This window comes from Hyalella azteca, unplaced genomic scaffold (genome assembly GCF_000764305.2).
Source record: "Hyalella azteca isolate HAZT.00-mixed unplaced genomic scaffold, Hazt_2.0.2 contig13515, whole genome shotgun sequence".
Lineage (NCBI taxonomy): Eukaryota > Metazoa > Arthropoda > Malacostraca > Amphipoda > Hyalellidae > Hyalella > Hyalella azteca.
The window spans coordinates 151,123-176,255 of NW_025943433.1; the positions used below are offsets into that span (position 1 = coordinate 151,123).

At 36.7% G+C, this 25,133-nt stretch overlaps 1 protein-coding gene across 1 annotated transcript; it reads left to right on the forward strand.

Moving 5' to 3' along the window:
* Nucleotides 1-15,525: 15,525 nt before the first annotated feature.
* On the forward strand, nucleotides 15,526-20,119 carry LOC108670560 (silk gland factor 3-like). The gene has a single exon (XM_018158027.2). It carries the CDS (start codon nucleotides 15,577-15,579, stop codon nucleotides 16,774-16,776), a length of 1,200 nt encoding a protein of 399 aa, XP_018013516.1. The 5' UTR covers nucleotides 15,526-15,576; the 3' UTR covers nucleotides 16,777-20,119.
* Nucleotides 20,120-25,133: the final 5,014 nt, after the last annotated feature.

Consider the following 25,133-nt stretch of genomic DNA (forward strand, 5'->3'; position numbering starts at 1 on the left):
GATCTTCTAAATTTGAATTTTCTTGCTCTCAGCAAGTCATTTAATCAACTGACACACAAGTCATTTAACAAACTGACATGACAAGCAACTTATATACTCCTAATAAGAATCCAATCGATTTTTGCGGCCAAATGTATCTAATGAAAGATAAAAATACTGCATTAGCGTCATATGCTATGCTAATCGTGTTTAATTCCTTTTAAAAACTGATTTGTAAAGAAGATGTTGAATTACTATGAATAAATTACAATGCTTGCATCAGTAGCAGCTTTCACTGAATATTGCTGCGCATGTTGCGTCGTAAGCATGTTGGTTCTTCCCAAAACAATAAAGGACTTATCAAGCATAGCAATCTCGTGTTCGGGACTCGGGACAAAGTAGCGTCCGAAATGCTTATCAGTTTTGGCATTGGCCCTCTCAGTGGGAGGGACAAAGGCAATCAAAGAAGCACTCTCCTAAATACACTGGGTCCGAGACAACGGCAAATCGGCAATAAACAATGCCATATTTTGTCTAGGAAATAATGTTTGCCGATCTGGTTAAGCTCTCAATGCTTTGCTTTGGCCGCGAGGTAGGTTTGGCGGGGCACAATACGTGATACATCACCACCATATAGGCCAATAAATTCCATTATACAAGCTTGCATCAGCTTTTGAGGAGGCAGTGCGATGGTCATCGGCATCGAGGGTTTTTCACCGTCCTTTGCTGCGCAGCAAGCTAATGGATCCTTTGAACTCGGGCAATTAATATTACTCAAGCCACTATTACTGCGTGCGGCATAAGTAAGCTTGTTTAATATACTAAATTTAAATCATTTAAATTGGATATTGAAAAACCCTCGCGAGTGTTTACCATATAAAAATAAATTGCTCAGCGAAAAGAATTGTATATTCACACTATATGTCATAAAGAATAAGCGTTTGACTACAGAAAATAAAGAGATAGCAGATTCATCATGCAAATGTTTGTAAAAATTAAATAAACGCTAATAGCTCTCAGCATTACGAGAAAAAAACGTTGGTGAATAGATAAAAATCTACGATCTCTTTGTCATCACGGTTCCAAATATTCTTGTTAGCTCGAACATAGAGCCAAAATTTTGTTTCAAGATTGAAATTTTTGCAATGGAGTTTTTTTTTCAGCTAAATGTTGGTACGATGTATTGCGAGGCTCAAGATTATAAATAATTTTAGGTACCTATTTTTTATACATTAAGCTTTTTTAGCGCATTTTATCATTTATAGAAAATATGCACTATTGTGCTCGCCATGTCCGTCCGTCTGTCTGTCCGTCTGTCCTTCTGTCCGTCTGTCTGTCCGTCTGTGATTTCACGTTTTCGTCGACGAGAAAATGCGCTCTCTGTCATTCACTGCAGTGGGTACTGAGTTATATTTTTTATTTTTATACCCACTTTTTAGAGCACATTTCCTCGCAATTATGCGTTTAAACAACACACGGCAACATAAACTGCAATACATCAATAATCGGTCATTGGAGGCAATACAGCAGTGGAGGCCGTGAAATAAATGATAATGGAATTTGTTGTGTGTAACCATCATTCACACAGCATGTGAATATCTCTGCATTATTTTCCATGGCTATATTAAATTACCACTTCTAAATGTTATATTATATAACGCAATGGCTATAGCTACCTAAATCAAAAGAGAATTTCCTAGAAGCTTAAAATTCTTCTACTAATTCCCATTGTAATTTGATCTTCTCCCGCGTGTTTCGGATATCATTGGCTGCAGGTATTTCTCAGGAGATTGTGCTCTGAATAGTGTACACCGAAAACTTTAAGACAATCTTTAGAGTTGTGAATCTAATTTTCTGGATGTTTTGTAATATAAAAGTTCATTTGGCTCCTCGTTAGTATATTAATTATAAATTCCTCTAATTTTTCACAGATAGAAACCAAATCAATGAAGAATGCCTTGAAGCCCAAATAAAAATGTCGGAGCATCGATGAATTATTGGTGGCTATAGGTGGAAATTATTGGTGGAGCACAGATGGCACATCGCTGTGGCATCGATGATGTGACACACCTATGTTCCACCTATAACCTACCGATGGCCACATTAACAGAAAAACTCTTCTTCCACCAATAACTATCTATTGGCACCTAGAACACTCTCGTGGCAGTGAATTATTATGATTTGTATCAGTATCCTGGCAAGAATATTCTTCTACCGTCACAATTCAGGTAGCTCATATAAAGAACATTTGAAGTAGTTGAATCAAACTTCGTTAAACTAAAACTTGAATATATGTATTCATGAAATGCACGCATAGATTTCATGAGTTAGGACCTTCAAAGATATTTAAAAAATGTTGCTTCTCAGTTTTGGAGACAAAGCAGTCTTGAGATTTCGGATGCAAGGAATGAATCTAGTGGGAGGAGAAGGGCATTTGCAGAGAAAATAATTTTGTCTTTTTACTTGACTTTGTCTTCTATGAGCACTATCCAATAAAATCGCTGAATGTGTTTCTGGATGGCATCACAAATTGTGTACTGCGCAAATTTTATTCTGAAATAATGGAAACGTGCGTCACCTTAAATTATTACTCTAACATGATATCATTTGGTATTCGTTTGATTGCGAGGGCGACAGCAAAACAAAATTTTCTCCAATCAAGAAACTACAAGATTTCGGACTTTATATTCGTTTCATCATTCCATTTCATGCACGTCATGCAAGTTATCATTCCATATGATGCAAGTCAATGAGATATGCACGTTTATTGAAGATGAGCAGCGAACTTTATTTCAATTTTTTTTAAATATCGTTTATACTTCTGTTCATCAGCAGTTATATTTTGGAGGTTTCAAAATAGACTCTGCTCAATCAGGGCATATAAAACACTGCATTTTATTTCGCTATCAAATGTGCACTTATTTTTACCTCATAATAATACTTTGTAGAACCTTTGAGATTATGATAATTCAAATTAGTCATGTTTTTGTGATTGTTTCCAATGGTTTCTCCTTCATGGGCCATGAAGTTTTCATAACTGGAAATAAGGTGTGTTTTGAATTTATTTTATTTTCAACGAAAACCGGTTAATGGCATGCACAAGTTAAGTAGAATATTCGAATAACACCAAATGTTAGTGTGAATGGTGAATTGTGTTGGTTAAGGCAATCAAGTATAATTTATGTTACAGAGCCTCAGTTTTGTGTGCTTTGCATTAAACTAATGAATAGGAAGAGTCTATACCGAAAATTAGTTATTCCACTTAGTGAAATGAGAGTATGTTTTTGTGTGATGTTGTTCGGTAACGTCAGGTTCTTACAAAAGTCTTAAACAAAAAACACGATTTTGTATTTTCATGATATATTGCGATCAACGCAGACCCAACCAATCAATATTCAATAGAAAATTATTATGCCGTGCGTCACTATCACTAATTTTGCATGTAACGGAACACGCTTTTCCCTGCTTTTCTATGGTGTACTGCGGAATTAAGCATGCGAAGCTCTCGAAATTTAAAAATTTATCTAGTACTTTTATGATAAAAGCCTCCGACACATGAACAAAGTATTAATAACACCATTTTAGAAAAATCAGGTTTCTTCGTTCCATCGAATTTCTTCTTGTTGAAAACATTAAAGGACTTCTATTAATTACAGGACTTGATATTGCATCACATTTCAACGCGCTTGGAAATAAATTCATCCATTCGTACCGGGTTGTTCAGGTTGTTGTGAGTGAAAAGGCCGGTACCCCGGCAGCAGGTTAGACCATGCAACTTTGCTCTGAAAGTTCTGCTCTAATGCATTTCTATCATAACTCATGGATTGACAATTGCTACGAAATATAGAATTTATATTCTAGAGCACTTCGGCTTAGTTAATCGACTTGAGTATACCTAAAGTTCTGAATAACAAATTTCAGATGTAATGGATTTCCCGATTATATCCGGAATATACATATACATTGTTCATGTAGATTGAGGATTCAAGTAACTCTATCGATCAGTAATATCAGGCTCAAACAACGCATTCAAGCTATAAATTTCAAGAAAAGTACAGATTTTGATCCTTAGGTTTTCGCAGAATTTCTTAGAAGCCGTTTCCAATCTTAAATGTACCCACTCTGTTAACATATGTCAGCCTGAAACATTCCCTTTTTCCCATTCGTGTGTTTCCTCAGACCGGTGAACAGCCCTCCCCCCATCGCATATCCATCCTTCAGTGGCTGACCTGTCATCTCATTCCTCTGGTCTGTACTCGTTCCTCATAAACCCCGATGATTGGGGTATTCATTCCCTATCTCTTCCTTTAATGGCTCGTCAATTGTCATTCGTTAACTCTTTTGAGATTGAGCCACAATTAGTGTTTTAGCGAAGTCACCTACAGCATCTAGATCGTCATTGTTGCAGTCCCCTCTGATTAGTCGAGCCCTTCCTCCCCTCGGTACAACCCTCGACTGCCGGCACGTCTTCTTTCATCTGGCCAGAGCGCATGCCTCGCACCCGTTTTCTCTAACACTGACTACCAAATGCAATTGCAAAGAACGGAGGCGCACTGTAGCGAGTACTTAGACTTTCAGATTGGATTAAAATGGACCAGATCCGTGGCAATAGAAGCCCGTGGTCCAAGCCAGCAGTGAGATACATGCATGATTCCCGCATAACTTGCCGCTTTCAAGGCTCTGGCCTGCGAGCTCGACGTTGCGTAATTCGCAAAGTCTGACAAGACGGCAATTTCGTTTTAGCCTGAGCGATTTTTGTTGCCACAACCGCCGCGCATTGTTTCTTTCCTTGAAATTTTACTGGTTTGAATCGCAAAACGCTTCAAATCTCGGCAATCTTTCAAGTGACACTCATTATTTGTGGCACTCGTATATTAATTTGTTCATAAGTAAAATGAGTAAAAATAAAAACATAGATGAGTTTAGGGAAATACAAAGTGAAAATATTTATACATTAAATTATGCAATTCCTGTAAAATATGTGCCAACTCTCGTCTAGCTGCAACTCTCGTGTTCACAGTGCTAGTGTATCAGGCGCTCCAAACTTAGCAATGTTTAGGGGTAACCTAATTTCAAGTTTTCTTTTCAATCAAGATTACTACACTCACGGATCATTGAGAGCCCAGCTGCCCTGGTCAATCAACATTCAGTTAAAAATAAGGCAAAATCAACAGACGAAACTTAAAAGTTAAGGATAAAGTAAAAAAATATCTATGAGTTACACGATTTCATTAGATTGTAATTTATGTTTATCTTGTTATCATTTCGCACTTTGTTATATAAGCTGTCAACAATATAAATGATACGAAATATGATCGGAATCCATCGTTAACATATACCATAAAATAATGTGTTTGATTCGATAAATCAAAGATATCTGTTAATTAATTATAGTGGCGTGGTAATTTTGCAGATTTTTTCTTCATAAAATTCTCCTTATTAATTTTCAACTAAAAAACAATTAGCGGACGACTAAAGCAAAGCCTCTGTGTTGTCATTAATGAAGGCTGTGGTAGGTACATGAGCTTACTTTATGAGCTGTCCAAGTACCTAACGTAAGCCTATTACACTCCTCTAGTATGGAGAGCAAACAATCAAAGAACCAGACGTGATTTTTAAATGCACCTTCAAGACTCCTTTCACTGCGGTAGGTTTGTGGTTTTTAGACCATTAGTGCGGACAATCGCTGTCAAATTTATGATTGTATCATAAGTTGTCTCTCCATTTTAAGGACTTAGTTTGGGTGGCTCACACACACCTGCAGGGATAATTTGCTACAGCTGAGTTACGGACGTGGCCAGCAGTTTGTCTCGCCTCGAACAAATGGTTAAGGGAATTAGTCTAGTCGAGAGTGGCTACGAGCTCTTATCGCTCATTATCCTAGATTTATGCGCTTCATTACACAGCCGATATACTTACTATCAACCCATAGAAAGAACCGTCGATTTACGATGACTAGCCCGTGGAGGCCTAGTGTGGCGTGCGCAATCAAAGTTGAAACCTACTAAGAATTAAAAAAAAATTCCTTCAAGGAGCTGGAAATTGTGAATTTATATGAGATTTGACTGATGGACAAGAAGAGTTTAGAATTAAAGAGATAATTATTCGGGATTTATATGAATTTATTATGAGATTTATAAGTACTCGTATTTTGGACTTGAAAAGATGAGGTGAACATCGCGCAATTAATTTTGCCGAAATGAAAATTAATGACACTGATGAATTATTTTTCCATTTCAATGCTTCACAAGTCGAAGAAATTTGTGAACGTCAATGTGAGGGAGAATTCCTATATCGGTTTGCATTGGTGAACTTGAACATATTCAGTTTTTCGGCAATCAATAATCTGTATAAGGTAACAATTTCTCGAGGCTTTGTGGAGCATTCTTTAAAATCGATATTAAAAATATTTCGAATAATAATAATAATAATGAATATAGAATTTTTTTTCATTGTATGTAACTATTGAGATAAATAAATAAAAATTTGAAATTACTTGAAAATTTTTATATATTTGTTTTAACGAATAGTGTTTGAAAATGAAAGTTCATTTTTATTCACGAATATGAAACTTTAATGCGGAAGATATATATACTGATCAAACGACTGACATGGATCGCACTGAATCGGAGACGTACACATCTTGCAAAATAAGGATTTTGTCATGTATATTTTGCAATTATTTTACATTAGCGACGCAAATGCAATCGAGCACACTCCGTAGATTAACAATAATTAAAGATTCCTCAGGTATTGAAGTACATTGCTCTGTTCTTAATGGATACGAAAATGATTCTCTGGACACTACATAGACATGAAATAAAATTATAGCTGCATAATTTCAAACTAATTATATATCCTAGGCTGAAATTCTGCATGTGGGTAGAAGACAGCTAGTGTCTATACTTCTGTGTACATTATTAATGTAGAGAAAATAAATCCCGGATTAGAAAGGTTAAACTGAGATCTGATTTTCTGAGACGCACTTGTTCCACGCGTTTTTTTCAGTGAGGATTATAAGGAACGGTCAACTTTTTTTCACATTATTAATGAAGTGAAAATAAACCCCGGTTTAGAAAGGTCAGCCTGAGATCTGATTTCCGGAGACGCACTTGTTCCACGCGGTTTTTTTTTCATGTGAGGATTTGCTGTGACATGTAAACATGTAGGCTAACAACTGATGTCGTCTCGTAATTAGCGGGAACCATTAGAACTTTAACGGAGGCATATCGGTACATGGAGATGCCTGTTTTGGGATGCTTGGAATTGAGATTTTTTTCCATGTATTTGCTTGAATTATTTGTAGTGGTGTTTTGAATTCATTGTTTAAAATTTTTCAGTCTTTGTATATATTGATGTTTCATAATAATACACTATATATAGTAAAGTTGTTCAATTTTAAAACTTTTAGTCCAACAACAAAATCTAATTTATGACACTGAATGTGAAGGTAGCTGCATCACCGTCTTTAAAACACCGAAATTATGACAGGAAGGAAATTTTTAAAGCAATTATGAAGGTAGCATGGCATTGATCAATATTAACATTCATTCGCCTATCTTTCAAAGTATCGCAATAATATGATCAAAACTATTTGTGATAAGATTAGATCAAGTTAGTCACAACAGATATTGGGATTCAAACATTAAATTTCCTCCTATACAGTACATACAATCTACATTACATGCAGTTGGGCAGACAGCGAAAGATACAGACATTGGAAATGTGCACTACAAATATCGAAGCATGTAACTGTTTATATGTGTTTAAAACGTGACATGCTATAACATATATGTGTTTAAAAAGGGCACCGGAAATTTTCACATTTTTGTGGTTTACATAAGTCGCATTAATTTATCTTCTTAAATAAACATCGTTTAAAAATTTCGTATTCCTATACTACAGGCATCACTCGTAAAAGTATAATAGTAACTGCATGTTCCTAGAGAAATTTTGCTAAAATTGACTACAATTTTTGTAGAATCAATAAGTTTGGTCCCGATTTCTGAATATTATAACCAAGAATGTTTCCAAATTTTTTCAAGTTTGGAATGCAGCAACCATCAAAATAGCTCAAAATTTAGCAAAACATGAAAAAACACTAAAAATGACTTAGAAGTCATGTAGATTAGTTTGAAGGGGACTAATTTTCGAATAGGCTTACAATTCAGCGGCTGAGTTGATCTCTCCCGAGAACAATGCGAGCAAATAAGCGTTAAGGCTTTATGTGCATGGCTTGTGGATTAGTAAAGATATAAGTGCTCACTGAAAATGAGGACCTAAGCAAAGAGACAAGTTTTCAACTTAATTTTAATATATGATACTTCAATCTATGCGATATTGTAAGTTGTAGAGCCGTAACTATGGTAAATTGATTGAAATTTATAATCAACATCCATGGAGTCTAAATGCTCAGTGATACAAATTCATAATGTGCGATAACTATAATTAATTTGAGTTTTTGAATTTAGAATTTAATGTTTTTCAACATCTTGACCTTAGACGAGCACTTACGTGAAAGCGAGCATATCATGCAGTTGGATTCATGTAATTTCTAAACTGTTTAGTCGAAATGGAAGCATTCTTAAATTAATTAACCAAAACTCGGAAATATAGTCCCCAATAATAAAATGCAGTGGAAATTTATGAATATGAATATGACAGTTCAACATCAAAAACTATTCTTGGTTTTAACAGAAATGACACGAATTTGTCTAAAGACTTAATTTTGACTTACTTATGCAACTTTATTGTCCTGCTGAGCCAGAACAAATTAGAGCATAAATTATTGCGTAGTTAATTTATCGATCATTGTTCGAATATATGTAACACTGCGTCCACATATACTGCACTCTAAGTATGTACTTGTCACACTTGCCATTAATTGATTACACAACAGCATTGCGAAAAATAATAGTAATATGGGTGTAGGCGATTGAAAAATATTTTATCAAACTGTACAATTTCAGAGTTATATTCTGATTATTGTTGAAAATAAATCCAGCGTTTCAATAATGATATATGGTGTATAGTGACATAACACAGTGCTGCAGATGCACCAGTTACTGCATGCATAACACACAATTTCCTATATTCCATTGTTTGCATTATTGAATGTTTATCTCTCACAAGTTAGAACTCAGGAAAACCTACAAAATTTCGAATTTATATAATTTTATGAATTTAACAGAACAAATTCAATAGACAGAAACAGTAGACAGTATGAAAAATAGTAGTTGGGCCAATAAAAATAACAAAAAGTTTATATTATTATAAATATTTATGGCTAAAATATTTCAAATTTTTGAGAATTATGAATTGTTCACTCCTTTTCTGAAAATCTAAGTTTTATAATGTATAATTCATTTTCAAGTTAAAAATGACGAGATGTTATGATACAAGACACAAATTGACAAAAAAAATTCTTAGCTAATTTCTTCTCGCTAACACATTCAATGTGCGTTTGCAGGGCCCGACCTCGATATAGATCTCATATATAACTCGTCACTCCGATATATCATGGGGCATATCGCTCGCTCCCTACGTACGTGATGAATCATATGACACTCATGTATGAACTCAGCCTCATGAATTCAAGCGTCATACTTTATATCCTTGGAACTCACGACCTTTATCTTTTATCCTTTATTCTGGCACCCCATACCTGGCATCTGTGATGCACGCGGTCATAATTATCTTTATTTAATGTTAATTCTAACTAAATTACCAAGAGAGATCAAACTAAACACTTTAGCATGAACGTAAAATAAAAAATATAACTCAGTACTCACTGCATTGAGTGACAGAGAGCGCATTTTCCCGTCGACGAAAACGTGGTCACGGACGGACAGACAGAAAGACGGACAGACAATCGGACAGACGGTAGGACGGAGATGGCGAGCACAATAGTGCATTTTTTCTATACATGAGAAAAAGCCCTAAAAACAACGCTCATAATTAATTTTTTTATGTATATATGTATGTGAATAGCACTATCAACCTGTCGCTAATTAAGGCTCATGCTAAAATTAAGTTGCTGTTTCCAGACTCTGATCAGAAGGAGGCCTTTGAATAGTTTGACACAAATTTCGAGCTAAATTGCACATTATTCATCACATCTGTTTTTTTTTGTGTTTGAGGGCTAACACTGGATATAAGATTTGATGGAATTAAACGGTACAAATATTTTCTTAAAAATGTCAGAAACAGCCTAAAGTTTTCCTGCAGCAGAGGGTAATTTATGAAAATGAATAGCATTTAAAGAATGAAAATGATATTGAAATTAAAGGCACGTTAAACTTTGATCAATCAGACTGAAAATTGCGAGTTAAATTGGCATAAGGAAAATCAGTTTTTATAATAATAAATGGGCCAAATTCTAGAAATCAAATACACCTAACTATACTGAGAGTATGTTATGTGGGATAAGGAGAATAAAACTTACAGGGTTATTAGAAATGATGGAGATAACTTAATAAATTCTTATTTTTTCATGTATAAATTCAAAGTGAATATACACAAGTGGAAGGAGAAAGATTCAATTTTTATACATATTTATTAATGTTGAACATGTCCCCCTCGTGCTGCAGAGCAAACATCTAAACGGCAGCCAAACTCGTCCCACGCGAGAAATTAAGCATATCTTCTGTTACTGAGTGCACCGTAGCAGTGATACGGTTCTTCGGATCAACCAGAGTTGCTGGTAGAGGCGGGACGTAAACAGAGTTGCTGGTAGAGGCGGGACGTAAACAGAGTTGCTGGTAGAGGCGGGACGTAAACAGCTTCCTTGACGTAATTCAATTGAATTGGCAAATTGGATAATTTTGCAGGATCCCAAAATGTGAATGGCTTCAAACTCTTCTTCGTCGCTTATCAAAGTCTTCATACCGTGCTTCGTAACATATTTAAGGATTTATCCTATTATCAAAGGCTTCATATGCTCTGCTTCTTAACATATGTATTTAAGGCTTTTTCCTCTTATCAAATGCTTCATTTACTTTGTTTTGTATCATATTTAAGGCTTCATCCTCTTCTTCGTGCCTTCTTACAGTCTACAATTTCATACTATTTTTCTTCACCTATTCGTAGTTTAGTACTCTAATCGAAGACCTCGTACTCCATATTGTCACGCATCGGTCCCTCTTTGCTTCTTTATTACTGAATTTACTTCGTTTCAATTCCCAAAATATCTGCATCGTCATCATCTCAAAAGCTAATTAATTATATCTCATATTATTTGATATTCAATAAACACTTTTCGGAAAAATGGTTACGGATGCGGCGCAAGGCTTCTGCCATATGTTGCCTCAATTCTTACTTGCTAACGAAGCGTTAATTCGATTACTCTTAGATATACACAAACTATTGAAATGTTTATTATATCTAATGACATAGAAATATGCATTGTTTTTATACAAAATATAGACAACTCTGCAAAACAAGACGAAAGATAATTTGCATGTGCACATATAATATATGAGTGTAGTTAGGCAAAAGTTCTTCATTTATACAGGTTTGATTGAAGAAGACCAGAGTGTACTTTTTATTAACAATCTTCTTATTGTTTTTTTTTTTTCGATAAGCCGAACTAAATATGTGGTATAATATATGACGTATATGTTAAATAATATATTTGATAAATAAGTAGATAAGTAAGGGAAGATAAGGCACACGACACACTGCTATACACCTGCTCTCCCCAGCTCGGCCGCGCCATTGGTATGCCGCGTGCGCCGCTCGCGGAGTGAGGCCGGGAATTCGAAATCGCAATCGATTTCAAGAGACCCTTTCGGTGGTGGCGTCGGCGGTATCACAGCCAGCAGACTTGTTCGTATTTTTGTGTTTTGGTCATGAATTGTCGTAGGATTGCCAGTGCCTGCTAGTTTGTTTGCTTTTTCCTGTAAGGCTAAATAGCCCGCTATATATACACATGTGTGGATACGCGGGCACAAAGATTAGAATACAGTAATAAAAAAAGGTAAAACTCTTTAAACTAATCAGCTGATCGTGAGTAATTTAAGTTTCAGCAACTATATTCATATGCAAGAAACGTGAACGACATAATAATTATTCAAATGAGAAATTGTTAGGGTTTGTCCCAGAATGTGTGGTTGCTCTATATCTGTATATATATCCCTAAGAGAACAAATGCATTCATAAGTATATCAGGAAATTTTTGGGCGTCCTGTGACTTGGAATCCATACACAATATTCACACATTTATATTGGAATTCTTCGCCATGTATTGCAAAGTTACGTGAGTTTCAATGATGCATAAAATACTCAAAAACACAACTTCACAGACTGAACTCATCTCCCAATATTTCAGAAATTTTACCGATTTTATAAAAAGTTGTAACGGCACATATGAAACGCAAAAAACAAACCAAAAGTTATCTTGGAAAATCTACGCCCATCATATTGGAAACAAGCGAAATTAAACTTCCACCCAGTTGATGCAAGTGAAATATGGCAATGCAGCAGCGTAGACTTTATCCACTTTTGCAGACCCGAGATCGCATGACTCGACCAAGCTATATTATACAAACGGGTGTGTGTTACGTCACGACAGGATAGTTAATAACTGAACGATTGCATGAATGGTGCGTAGTATCCGCAATTCAAATGAGAGAATTAGGGGTCGAGTGTGTGTCTAATCATTTGTGCACCTCACACACTCCAAGGTCACGGATGAAAGCATACATTTGCATCACAACCAGAATTTCATTAAAGAATTAGAAGCAGTTCTGAACCTTGCGCGCTACTTGACAAAGGTTTGCAGTTCATGATCAATTGGTTTTGAGTTTGTTATGATTAGGGTGCGTTTGTACTGGTGATGATTGTTTTTGTGGTAAATGTAAATAATGCACGAATTATAGGATTGTTCACCGGGAGTGATAATAAATACATGAATAGAAAGCACTCTTATCCTCGAATATCGGGAAAGATAAGTTTAAGAGACATGTTGCATTTTCTCATCATGTAGTTTCTGATTATGCATTTCTTTTTCTCAGATCAACTTGAACACCGTATATTTAATATCGATTCAGAAGAGTTTATTTTACCATCGTCAAAGGTGTATAGGTCGTCATTTATGCAATAATTTTCAATAGCAAAAGAATTTAGAAAGGCCATCAGTTATGACGAAATAATCTTGATTATAAATAAGAGAGACTAATAAATAGTGAATAATTCAAGATGCAATTGCTAATTCATACGTAGTATAGATTAGATTTTGATCCCAATAAAAAATCAAGCGAATCATATGCGTTTCATTCAGATCTTTTGTAAATAGTAAATTAATAAATAAAATACTTGGTACTTGTGTGATTGTCGTGACCATCATTACAGCAAATCTGCTCTCAAACATTCAACATTCGCGTACATCGGATATAGTTGCACGTATAATATTGTGCCTTCACTTACTACATATATATACATTCATGTAGAATAATTTCACGCTTAAGTAAATTTTTTCATGACATAATTTATACTTTCAGATTATTTGCCTAACTTTGGATCCATAGACATACTATAAATTGTCAAGTATATAGTTCGTCGATCTGAGTGCGAAGAATATTTCTAATACCATATAATTTTCCAAGCAGTACTTAATATAAAACATAAGCAGTACGCCAAGCATATAATTTCCAAGCAGTAATTTTTTCACTTGCTGCTTCGAATTTGGCAAAATTTTCTACGAATTCCGGTTGCAGCTTTGAAAATATCATTCTGATTGCATTATTGAAAATATCTTTAATTGTAATAAACCTCCAGTAGCAAAAATTAATGAATCATGAATCATTCGTTCAGAGTCAATGACTCCACTTTTTATGCACAGAGAGTAACCTTACATAAAATAAATGTGTGACTTTAAAATAAGACATAATAATAATACATTTACTATGTCTATCTATCTCCAAAGATATACTACACAAATTGTTTTTTAACTTACATCAAATTTTTGTCGCAATATATTCCTCAATTGATGACCAGTTCATTTTACATTGTTATGATTTTCCTCGCGTTGTGTTGATCATTATAATTCTTTTATATACGCATGCACGCACGTTACTTCGAGTACATGAATATCATTCATTGAAAATGTAAAGAAATTGTCGCTATAATTACTTTACTTTTATTTACTTCTCCCGTTTAGAGCCACATGTTGATGCGAGCATGAGCATACGAAAAACTTCAAACTGATATAATAATAGTCGCAATTTTTAGTTGCATGTAATCGTAAATAACCTACGGCTATGGTTTTAGACATTCATATTTACTATATGACCTATTTATCTGCTACCTGAAATAGTTAGGACTTTGAAATGGCTCATTTATGGCACTGTTGTCGAATGGCTAGAATATACGGCTTCATCATATGCAATAATCTGAAATTCATTTATCCGTCAAATGGATATCTACGCAAATTGGACGTTGGGATTTTCATCAACGTTTTTATTTATATTTTTTTCGGAAGAAAAGTTTCAATAAAACGTCCTGTATTAGAATGCGAGTCCAGAAATATAAAAAGCGTTTGAAAATTGAATCTAAAACCAGCTAGGGATTGAGAAAAATTAAGAAGCCTGTATGCAAAATAAGCTAATAATGTTAGACACTCACGTTACTCAATAAATTCTCAATTTATCGAAATTGTTTAAGGTAATAATTTCATAACTTTAAACGAGATTTGCATGAATAGTGTACATTGATACGATTAGCTCAACTGTAGAGTCTATAAATGCCTAATGAGCATATGTTAAACGCTCACGTGGATCCATGCAGGAGAACCAATCCGGTCGAAATTTATAAAATATGGCAAATGTCGATCGAAACCTTTTGTGAGAACAATAATTGCTGCATATTTTGATGCCACTAATCATAATCAAATTAAATTATTTTCAAACAATTGCAAAATATCTAGTCAAATCATCCGCGATTTTTTTCAACCGAGAGGTAGACGATTTAGTTTGAGCATTATGAGCAAAACCTGGATGGTACCGAGTCACAAGTGTTTGGGCAAAAGTTTAGGGAGGTTTGCGATTTGGATGGAGTTGGCCTGTGGAGTTGGTGCAAGCCGACGGAGATCGGAGCAGCCGAGCTTGGAAGCAGGTGACTCGATCGAGCTCTGGCAGCGGAAGCCGAGAGGCGGTCCGAGTTTAAGGGTGGAGCTTTGGGAGGTCCCACTCATATCCCTTCTTCGAAATTTCCTGACAATCATCATTTATTGTTAATTAATTTCTATCTAATATTTAGCAATAATAACAGCTAGAGAAGCAGAAAGATGGAAGAAAGAATATAGTAAAATATGAATTTGTAAAGTATTAATTACGTAACTATCTTCCGTGTTCACTGTAACGTTATTTTTTCGTACAAGTCAGTGTTGCTGTCTTAAGTGCTCGTTTAGAGCAGGCGAGCTGATAGCAAAAATGGATGAACCAATACGGACCGAGAGGCCGCTGACTCACGATATCTTTGACCATCGGGAGGAGTTTCAAAAGCGGTAGAGGCGGACCGGGACCTCAGCTCACTCAGTTGCGAGTTTGGCGGCGTCGCGACGATAAGTCCGCGACGAACCGTTTTCAGTACAGTTGTGTGATGGCGACGACAACATACCTCTCGTCGAGTGCAGTGTGTTCTGATCCTGTTGGACTTGGTGTTCCAGACTGTCTAGCAATGAATATAGTCAATCATCAAGGTTACGGTCGTGAACATCACGAAATGAAATATATGCCCCAGCCTCAACCTCCAATGCCACATAACCCGTGGATGGGGTTGCCGTCTACTGATCATTCGCATTGGGCATCTGCGATGCATCCACATGGTCTTCACCAGGATATAAAACCTCAACATGCAGATATTGGAATTCATCACAGGCATCCTATGGCACACAGTTGGCAGCCGCCAGTTAGTTCCCCTTACAGTATTGCCACTTCAAGTAATGGAGGATCGCCATTAGCACATCATCCTGCAGCTTACGGAATGACCGGTATGTTGCCACCACAAATGCACACTGGTCATCACCTCAGAGATATGCACTGCGAATCTCCCATTTCGCAGGACCATGGTCATCACGAACACGAAGAAGAAACTCCCACTTCTGATGATCTTGAACAGTTTGCAAAATCTTTCAAGCAACGCCGTATCAAATTAGGATTTACCCAGGCCGACGTCGGATTAGCTCTTGGCACTCTGTACGGTAACGTATTTTCACAAACCACAATCTGCAGGTTTGAGGCGTTGCAATTATCTTTTAAGAATATGTGTAAACTGAAGCCTTTATTGATGAAGTGGCTCGATGAAGCAGATTCAACCACGGGCAGCCCCACTTCAATAGACAAAATCGCGGCTCAAGGCAGAAAAAGGAAAAAGCGAACTTCAATTGAAGTTTCAGTCAAAGGGGCTCTGGAGCAGCATTTTACCAAGCAGCCAAAACCCGCGGCGCCCGAAATTTCACACCTCGCAGAGACCCTCCAGCTGGAGAAGGAAGTAGTTCGAGTTTGGTTTTGCAACAGACGGCAGAAAGAAAAGAGGATGACGCCACCTGTTCTTGGTGGACAGCAGGATCATCCTACAGTCAATGGAACTATTCCCAATCAACAAATTTCTACAGCTTCGGACTATGGTCAAACACGGGGGGTGGAGATGCCCAGGGAACTTAAATATGCTGCCTACGCACATCAAAATATGCACGGGTCACCTACTCCATTACCTCCTCAGCATTCCCCTCCTGGTCCCATTCTGACCCCACAAATGCCTACCCACAGTGCCGCACCAACGCTAACGGCGTCCCATTGATGTTCAGCCCCCAGGCCCGAGTCAGAGCCTACTTATCCGGTAACCTCCGATGCTGCTGAAACCTCCCTCGGCAGCATGGCAGATAACCGAACCCTATCGCACTGGAATGGTTTCACTACGAAACTATCTTGCGGAAGGAATTCACCGGTAGTAGCTCCAACATCTACCATGCCAGACATGTCTAGCAGTGGTTGGCACGCGGCCTGGATTTCCGATGCTCTCAAGCAGCAGCAACGGAATTTTAATATGAACAAATTTCCATGCTAAGGGAGGCACTCATTCCACACAGATCAAGAATTTCTGGTCCAAACGTAAACTTATGATCCTGATAATGTCTCGAAGTGAACATAACCTTTGATTAATTCGTGAAAATGAAAGCTGTTTGAAAACAAACTTGTTAGTGGGTCTGTTTACTTTTCACGGTGTTTAAAAAGTGAGTGATACACATATTTAACTGCTGATTGTGAAAATGATGCCTGTCTATTATTCGACTGTTATTTTGTCATAATTCGCTTCAAACTTCTCAAATGTTTTACCTGCGGCAGAATTTGTCTTCCAATCGAGGAATGATGAAGAGTTTTTCAACACTCCTCTTGGAACGTATTATCTTCGCTCCCATTCGAGGCATGCACTCCTCTGTGAGCATATCTTGGGAGGACATCATCTTGCCGAATTTGGAGCCCAGAGTATGTATTGCTCTTCGATACCTTTTTTTAAGACATTAACGCCGAGAGTGAGTTTACTGCATTGAAAATGGGCAAATGCTGACAATGCATTACAGTCTCGAATAATATATACCTGAGAAGAAATTGTAGATAGTGCTGATGTACATATAGGATTAGAGCCCCTTGTGATACGCCTGGAGGAGAATTCTGTGTACATTGTTGCCGTAAAGTGTGAAATATGTACAGATAGTGATACGGTTTTCTTTTTCCGATTGTGTTAGTTATATATCGCGTCACTCGGGTAACACTATTGTATATTATTATTAGGTAAAAATAAGGAACGACGAATCAAATTTGTATTGTAGCAAAACTAACTTAGAATTATGAGGAACCGTCAATTATAGTTTTGCTTGAGCTTGACGACCCAATGCTTGGTTTTATTTTAATAATAAAATAAAACTATCTAGCAGGAAAGAGAAGGAAGAAGAAAGGCAACTTTAACATTTCGCTTGTCTAGCTGAAATGGTAATGGTATAGATGGTTATACTTATTTAATTGTCGTGGTTACATAAGCTGTGTTATCAGAAAGCAGGTGAAAGCAGTAAAAGTTGTTATATTTGATTACTTTTAATAATTTACTCCTGCTTTTTATCCTAAAACATAAGTTTTCTACAGTGCTTTTACACTGATTTATATCGCGCATCCTTGATTACTGAAGAGAAGATTCTGATACATGTACAAGTTGTTCACATGGACGGTTTATTAGTTAAGCCTATCCGATAGATATATTTCACTAAAGCTATCTACCACTTAAATGATTAAATAATATTTGACCGATTGATTTTAACTGATAAATTTTTTAATGTGTTAAAGTTAAAAATATATGAGTAAAATTATTTACCCAACCCATTTGGCTCCACATACCCATGAAAGTATCAATTTTAATTTAAATTAAAGTATTAGATAACTTTCATATCAATTCCTTCTACTTATATTCCTTAAATTCTATTTCAACATTTTTAACATTATAGAGAAACTTTGTTTTCAATGAGTTGAGTTTGAAAATGTTATTTATTACACTAATTCTTTTTTCATTATGAAAACAAAATTTTTTAAATGAACCCTTTAATATATCTTTTAAAGCTCCAGTTTACGTAGGTTCGATCTAAAAAAATTTTAAAACAACGTGTCACATGAAGTATATAGGCTTGGTCGAGAAACAGCGCAGCTCAAAGTTCTTTAAACAAGTGCCCAGGAATATGCGAATTTTCGGGTGACACCTAATAAGTTCACAATAGATCTGTACCTCTCATTGAATATGGGAGTTGCATGGTAGCCTGCTGTGGTGAAGGTTGAGCGATCCAAGTGTTAATTAATGTTCAAAATACTTGCATTAAAAATATTCCTAATCCATAATTGTTGTAAGAGAGCGGTTTTAGAGACGTACATTTTAGCTCTGTTTATCCATATAATTTCTTAATTTTCTAAATATTTGCTGTTCAGAATCGGATACAATATTTTCTTGGAAAACCCAATTATCATTTGTTCTTTATTAATAACTCTGTGTCGAGCGGTAAAAACGTCCGAGTCGTTTAAATTTTATCCTCATTTATGAAGTAGATTCTTCTGGTACGTGTAGTCATTATGTTGCTAGAAAATTGTCTATATATCAAGCTTGAGTCTAATTATTTCAGTGTTGGTAATATGCAATTCAGTTCTCTTCAATTGGTAAATGTATGAGTATTCAATATAAATATATCAATTTAAATATCGAAATTCACTTGAAGTTTTTGCGTGTTTCGTCTTGATTGTAATTGTTTGTAATATTTCATGAACTGTATCTTGGAATTTGAATCAAATTGTATGGAAATGAATTAGAGTGAACATAAAGCTCCTTTCGGTTTCGTATAATTTGTAAAAGATATATGTGGCGTTCTGCAGAGTCCACCAGATTAAGTATTATTATATAATGGGCAAATTTTTAATGAACATAATTTTTCGAATATCCAACGATTATTTTGACTTTAAACAATATCTAATCCGTAGCCACACGCATGAAATCTAAAAAACGATCTCGATCAAGGCTTCAAGTCTGAACTCAACTCTGATTAGTAGTAATCGTATGATGGTAACTTGTTAAATGCACGATTCCTCGACATTGTCTTGTAACGTACAATGACTCCATACGCCACACAAATCTCAGGACACTTCAGTCTGATAATATCTTGTGTAACTAACAGGTTTTGGTTGTTTAAGTGGTGTGTCTGTATGATTCATTAGGCTTGGAGTATAGGTCACGAATATCAATTATGTCACGTTGTGTTCTAACGCTGGTCACTTGATTATAACGGACACTCCCAGGATCATAATGTCTCGGGCCTGATATGTCTCGGATCATGTCATAATGTCATAATGTCTCGGATCATTATGTCTCGGGTCCGGTACTTAAGTGAAGCAATTCCCGGGTGAGTTCTGATTGTCCTGGATAAGAAAGGTGGTGTCGCTTTGGCTGGTCGTGAAACTTTATTTATCTACTGAATTTAAGTGAAGCAGTCTTTGTCACACGAGTATTAGAAATTTCCAGTTTCTTCGAAAACTCACGTTTTATTGCTATCTGAATCTTGATATTCACGAATGAATTTGAATATTATTATTAACGGACACATTTTATTTTTTTTGCTGCAATTTAAATTTAGAACAAATCTAGCTATCAGTTTTTCTTTAAAAATTCGAAAATTTCTGTATTCAATGGCAAATAGAGGAATTTTTTACCTTAACAGCGTTATTTCAATTTTGATTATAGTCAGTCCTCAAGAAATAAGGAGGTGTTGATACTACGGTGAATGTTTATCGTAATTGGATGAATTGTCTGAAACATATTTTAAGTTGCTAGTTCCTATGTTCAACATTAATTGTATTCTTCCTTAATTTGTCGATCCTTTCACTATGTTTTCGCAGTAAACTGTTTGCCCTTTATCAAGTTTCAAATATTTGAATTTAACATTTTTTTATAAAAACATTAAAATGTTCTTGCTAATTTTCAGTTCTCTTCTGTTTATAATTAAGAAATAATTACCTAAAATCGCAAAACGAATACGAAAAATCATGCGGGGCAACGTTGATCAAATTCCCCGCCTAGATAAAGTTGTACCTTACATTAAGATCTGAGGTGTATGTAATGTAATTCCATGCAGAAACTAACGTTCAAAATAAAACTACGAAATGAATAGATATCATATTGAAAAAATTAGATTTAATAATTCACTAAACAATATTTTGAAGGAGTTTACGAGTATTGTTACCGCGCGCCCTATTATATTAATATCGGGTGCTCTTTAAATCAAACAATTCAATGTTTTTTCCATCAAGCCTCGAAGTTATGCACCAAAATGACTGTAAATCGAGAATGCGTGAACATAAAATTCTTTCAAGTGAATATGCGTGGGGTATTGTACATGGTTTGAAGTGTCGGTTCGAAACAGCTTTTACTGATTCTATGTGGAAACGGAAAAAAATGTAACGGCTAGTAAATCCTAAAGAGCTTCTACTGTTTGTACATTGTACTAACGTACAGACTTAAGTGCTATCCCTCCGACCTACTCTTTATAAGACATTATATAGATCAGTCTATTCATGCATTTGCAAGTTATATTCGTTCGTATCTGTTAATTTAGTTGCATAAACATGTTTTTTTTCTAGATGTAGAAAATAGTGGCTCTATTGTCTCTCAAGCCGACACCATAACCAAACTAACCTAACGAAGCTCTAAAAACTCTTCCATACCGCTGGTGAAATTATAATTTAATTTGGTACCAATTATATGTCAATAAAATATATTCACATGTGATTAATGAAATTCAAGAATTTTCCAGTACGAAGAAATTATAAGTTCTTTCGTTAGTGTTGTTAATATCTGTCACTTGTTTGATTTTTGCCGCTATTTCCAGTGAAATGGTTCAGTTAATTGATGAAATATAATGAATGAGATTTGAACTGAAAGATGCATTTCAATTTGCTGCAGCATTATAATCATATTTAATCCTATACTTACAATACCGACGTTGATGAAAATAGGGTTTTCCTTATAAGATGATTTTAAACTTTCTCATGTCGAATGTGCTTAATTTTGTATTTCCGTTTTGAAATTATAACACCGAGTTGAAGCTTGAGCATTAAACGCCTTCGTTATCTCGTTATCGACACTCTCGACACGCCGGAAACATCCTTCAGTCCTGCACTGTCTTGCCACCTACGCGATACGGAGAGTTGGATTTTTCCTGTATTAATTACGTACACTAGCGACATGTTGAAGTTTTCTACGCATCGCTGGTGGCGAAAAGAAGTTTGTTCGAGGCTTCGGAAGGTTGAGGTAGCCCATGAAAATGTTACAGTTCACTACCTCGCTCAAATGAATAGAAGTAGCCGAACCATTATTCATCTGTTGAGTTAAGTTATCGAACGAGTTCAAGTTATTATGTTTGAACAACCTCTAGTTTGTTACGCACAATTCAGATGATGGCTATTTTCCTGAGATCTCGTCGGGTTTCAGTTACTTTGAGCTGTTTTAGTGATTCCCTTCCTCTAGAGTTACCATTATAAATGCGTTCAGCTTCATCTTTGTTGTAACAATATTCGCCACTGTAATACTTTAATTTTGTGCATTATCATTGTATGAAAGTTGTAATTATTATTAGGTTCGTATGCGTGGTTGTGAATAGAAATTGTTACAGTGATTAGATTTTTACTTGGTCATAATTCTGAAATCCAATGAAAATACATCAATAAATATATTAAGCAATTATGTGGGTTTAATTTCCTTATGAACTAGATGAACTGACGCTTGGATCTTGTGATGCTTAATCCCTATGAGGAATCGCGGCCGGCTTTTGTGTGGCCACTAATGGTCACGGTTTAGTTGTAATTTTGAGTGAAGTAAAGTGCGGATCTTTCCAGAACTGTTTTTCCGTTTTAACAAGACATAATTTTCCTATTATCACTAGCATGAGTTAAAGTGATTACCGCCGCGAGGTGCATTTCGAACCTACAGTGCAGGACGAAAATTGTGGGCAAGAGCTCAACTAGAACAAGTAAATGTTAAATTAAATAAATTGGTGTTAGATTGTTCGTGTGCCTTACAAAATTGTCGTATTGACCGTGATGGGATATGCATAGTGGAGAGGTTCATCATCAATGAAGAATACTTTAAATGAAGTGGGTATAAGTAGCATTGCAAATTACTCAAAGCACACACTATCCATGCGCCTCACTATCACTAATTTCCATGCACTTTTTAATAAATATCACTAATTTACAACCTCACTCATGATATTCATTTCTTTGCTCACTGTCGCTCGATACTTCACTCAATTCGGTTTTTGCTCACACTCTTTTGCTACCTCACTCAATTAATTAAATTTCCTCCCATTCGCTCGCCACTCGCTTATCTCTCCGTTACTCACGATCAATTACATCATTCATATTTTCATTCACCCCGTATTTTTGACTCACGGCTCTCATTCCTGTCTCCTACGCGGCCTCACTCACTGCTTCACTGCCTCACATCACTCACTGCCTCATATCTCTCACTGCCTCATATCACTCACTGCCTCATATCACTCACTGCCTCATATCACTCTCTGCCTCATATCACTCACTGCCTCATATCACTCACTGCCTCATATCACTCACTGCCTCATATCACTCACTGCCTCATATCACTCACTGTCTCATATCACTCTCTGCCTCATATCACTCACTGCCTCATATCACTCACTGCCTCATATCACACTGCCTCATATCACTCACTGCCTCATATCACTCACTGTCTCATATCACTCACTGCCTCATATCACTCACTGCCTCATATCACTCACTGCCTCACCCTCGCAGGACCTCTGTTAGCGCGACATATTTCACGCCTCGACCGTGCCTCACAATCAATATTATGAGGTGCCTCGTTACTCCTGTACGCCTCACTGCGCCTCAATGGCCTCAGTTGTTCTGCCTCACCCCGCCACCCTGAGGCTGTGGCTTGAATTTCCCCGGATAATTGCGCTGGAAGAATTTGTATATGAAGTTAAATGACATTTGATGGAATTTAAGGGCTTAGTTTGTCCCACAAAAGGGTAACTGTCGAACAAGCAAGACACGTTTGCGTTATTCTAATTAATTTTTTATGAATTATTAATTAATAATTTTTTATTAATTAATAATTTTCTAAATAATTATTTAAATATAAAGGATGATTGAACATGTTAATGACTAACGAAATTCATCTCAATTGCACAAGATAATAATTAATAATTTGCTGAATTTAACGATGACTTATTCCTGGATGGAGAGCTAATGCTGAGGGATTCTTGAAGAAGCACGAATATTACTGGAGACAAGGATATAAATATAGTTATAGTCGCGTATAATGAATTTGATTAGCTCGGAAATTCCATCGTCCTTCGGTTTGTCTATTAACGATCAACAGGAATGTTCAAAAACAAACGAATTGAGTTAATGTAGGCATCTGAGCTGTCTTTACGGGCATAAATACATTCATATATTTTTGTGATCAATATGGTGATGATCGGTGTTTAAATAAATCATGTCTCTATTGATGTACCAGCGTGGAAAAACCAACAAGATTTTTATGAGGGCTGGCATCTTGAAAAGATAACGGGATTTAATTGAAAAATAACTTATGGTTCACGTGCACTCTACAAAGTTCTTAACTCATAACCTCTCGCTGGCCTTAAAACCTCATAATCACTCACAACCGAAGACGACTTCACAAAGGGCCCAAATTTGTTCTCTTGAATTGAATGTATTTATCGTCTGCCAATTCATTTCAATAGCCTCCTCTTACCCCAACACTTAATTACCATCTCTTTACATTGACATTACATACATTGACTCTCCCACTCTCTCCTTCACACTTCCACACTCTCATTTTCCTCTCTCCCACTGTCCCATTCTTCTCTATCCCTCTCTCCCCTCTTTCTCTTTCATACAGTTCATTCTCACACTATACATCTCTCATCCTCCTTCCTATCCCTCTTTCTCACTCTCCCACTCTCTCCGTCTCCCACTTTTTTCCTCTCCCACTCTCTCCCTCTCTCATTCTCCTACTCTCCTACTCTCCCTCTTACTCTCCCTCTTACTCTCCCACTCTCCGGCGCCCTCCCTCTCCTCCTCTCCATGTCATAAGGCAATCACAGGACGGTTCCCTCGCGCCTCTCCGGCCACTCTCCAGGCAGCGAGTTCGTCGAGAGCTCTCGACTTATATCCATACGATCCTCATCGTTCCAGGGTCAGTCTGGGGCCTGGACGTGCAGTGCTAACCCTCATCGTCCCCGGATAAAGCCTGGGCCTTGACGTGCAATATTGTTCCTCATCGTGTCCAGATCAAGCATGGGCCGGGACGTACAGTGCTGTCCTTATCGCCCACGGGTCCAGCGTGGGTCGGGACGTACAGTGCTGTCCCTATCGTCCACGGGTCCAGCGTGGGTCGGGACGTACAGGGCTGTCCCTATCGCCCATGCACGGGTCCAGCGTGGGTCGGGACGTACAGTGCTGTCCCTATCGTCCATGCACGGGTTCAGCGTGGGTCGGGACGTAAAGTGCTGTCCCTATATCGTCCATGCACGGATCCAGCGTGGGTCGGGACGCGCAGTGCTAATCCTCAGTGTACACAAAACAGAT

Coding starts and splice junctions, on each gene's coding strand:
- LOC108670560 (XM_018158027.2), top strand. CDS start 15,577: ATGGCGACGACAACATACCTCTCGTCGAGTGCAGTGTGTTCTGATCCT.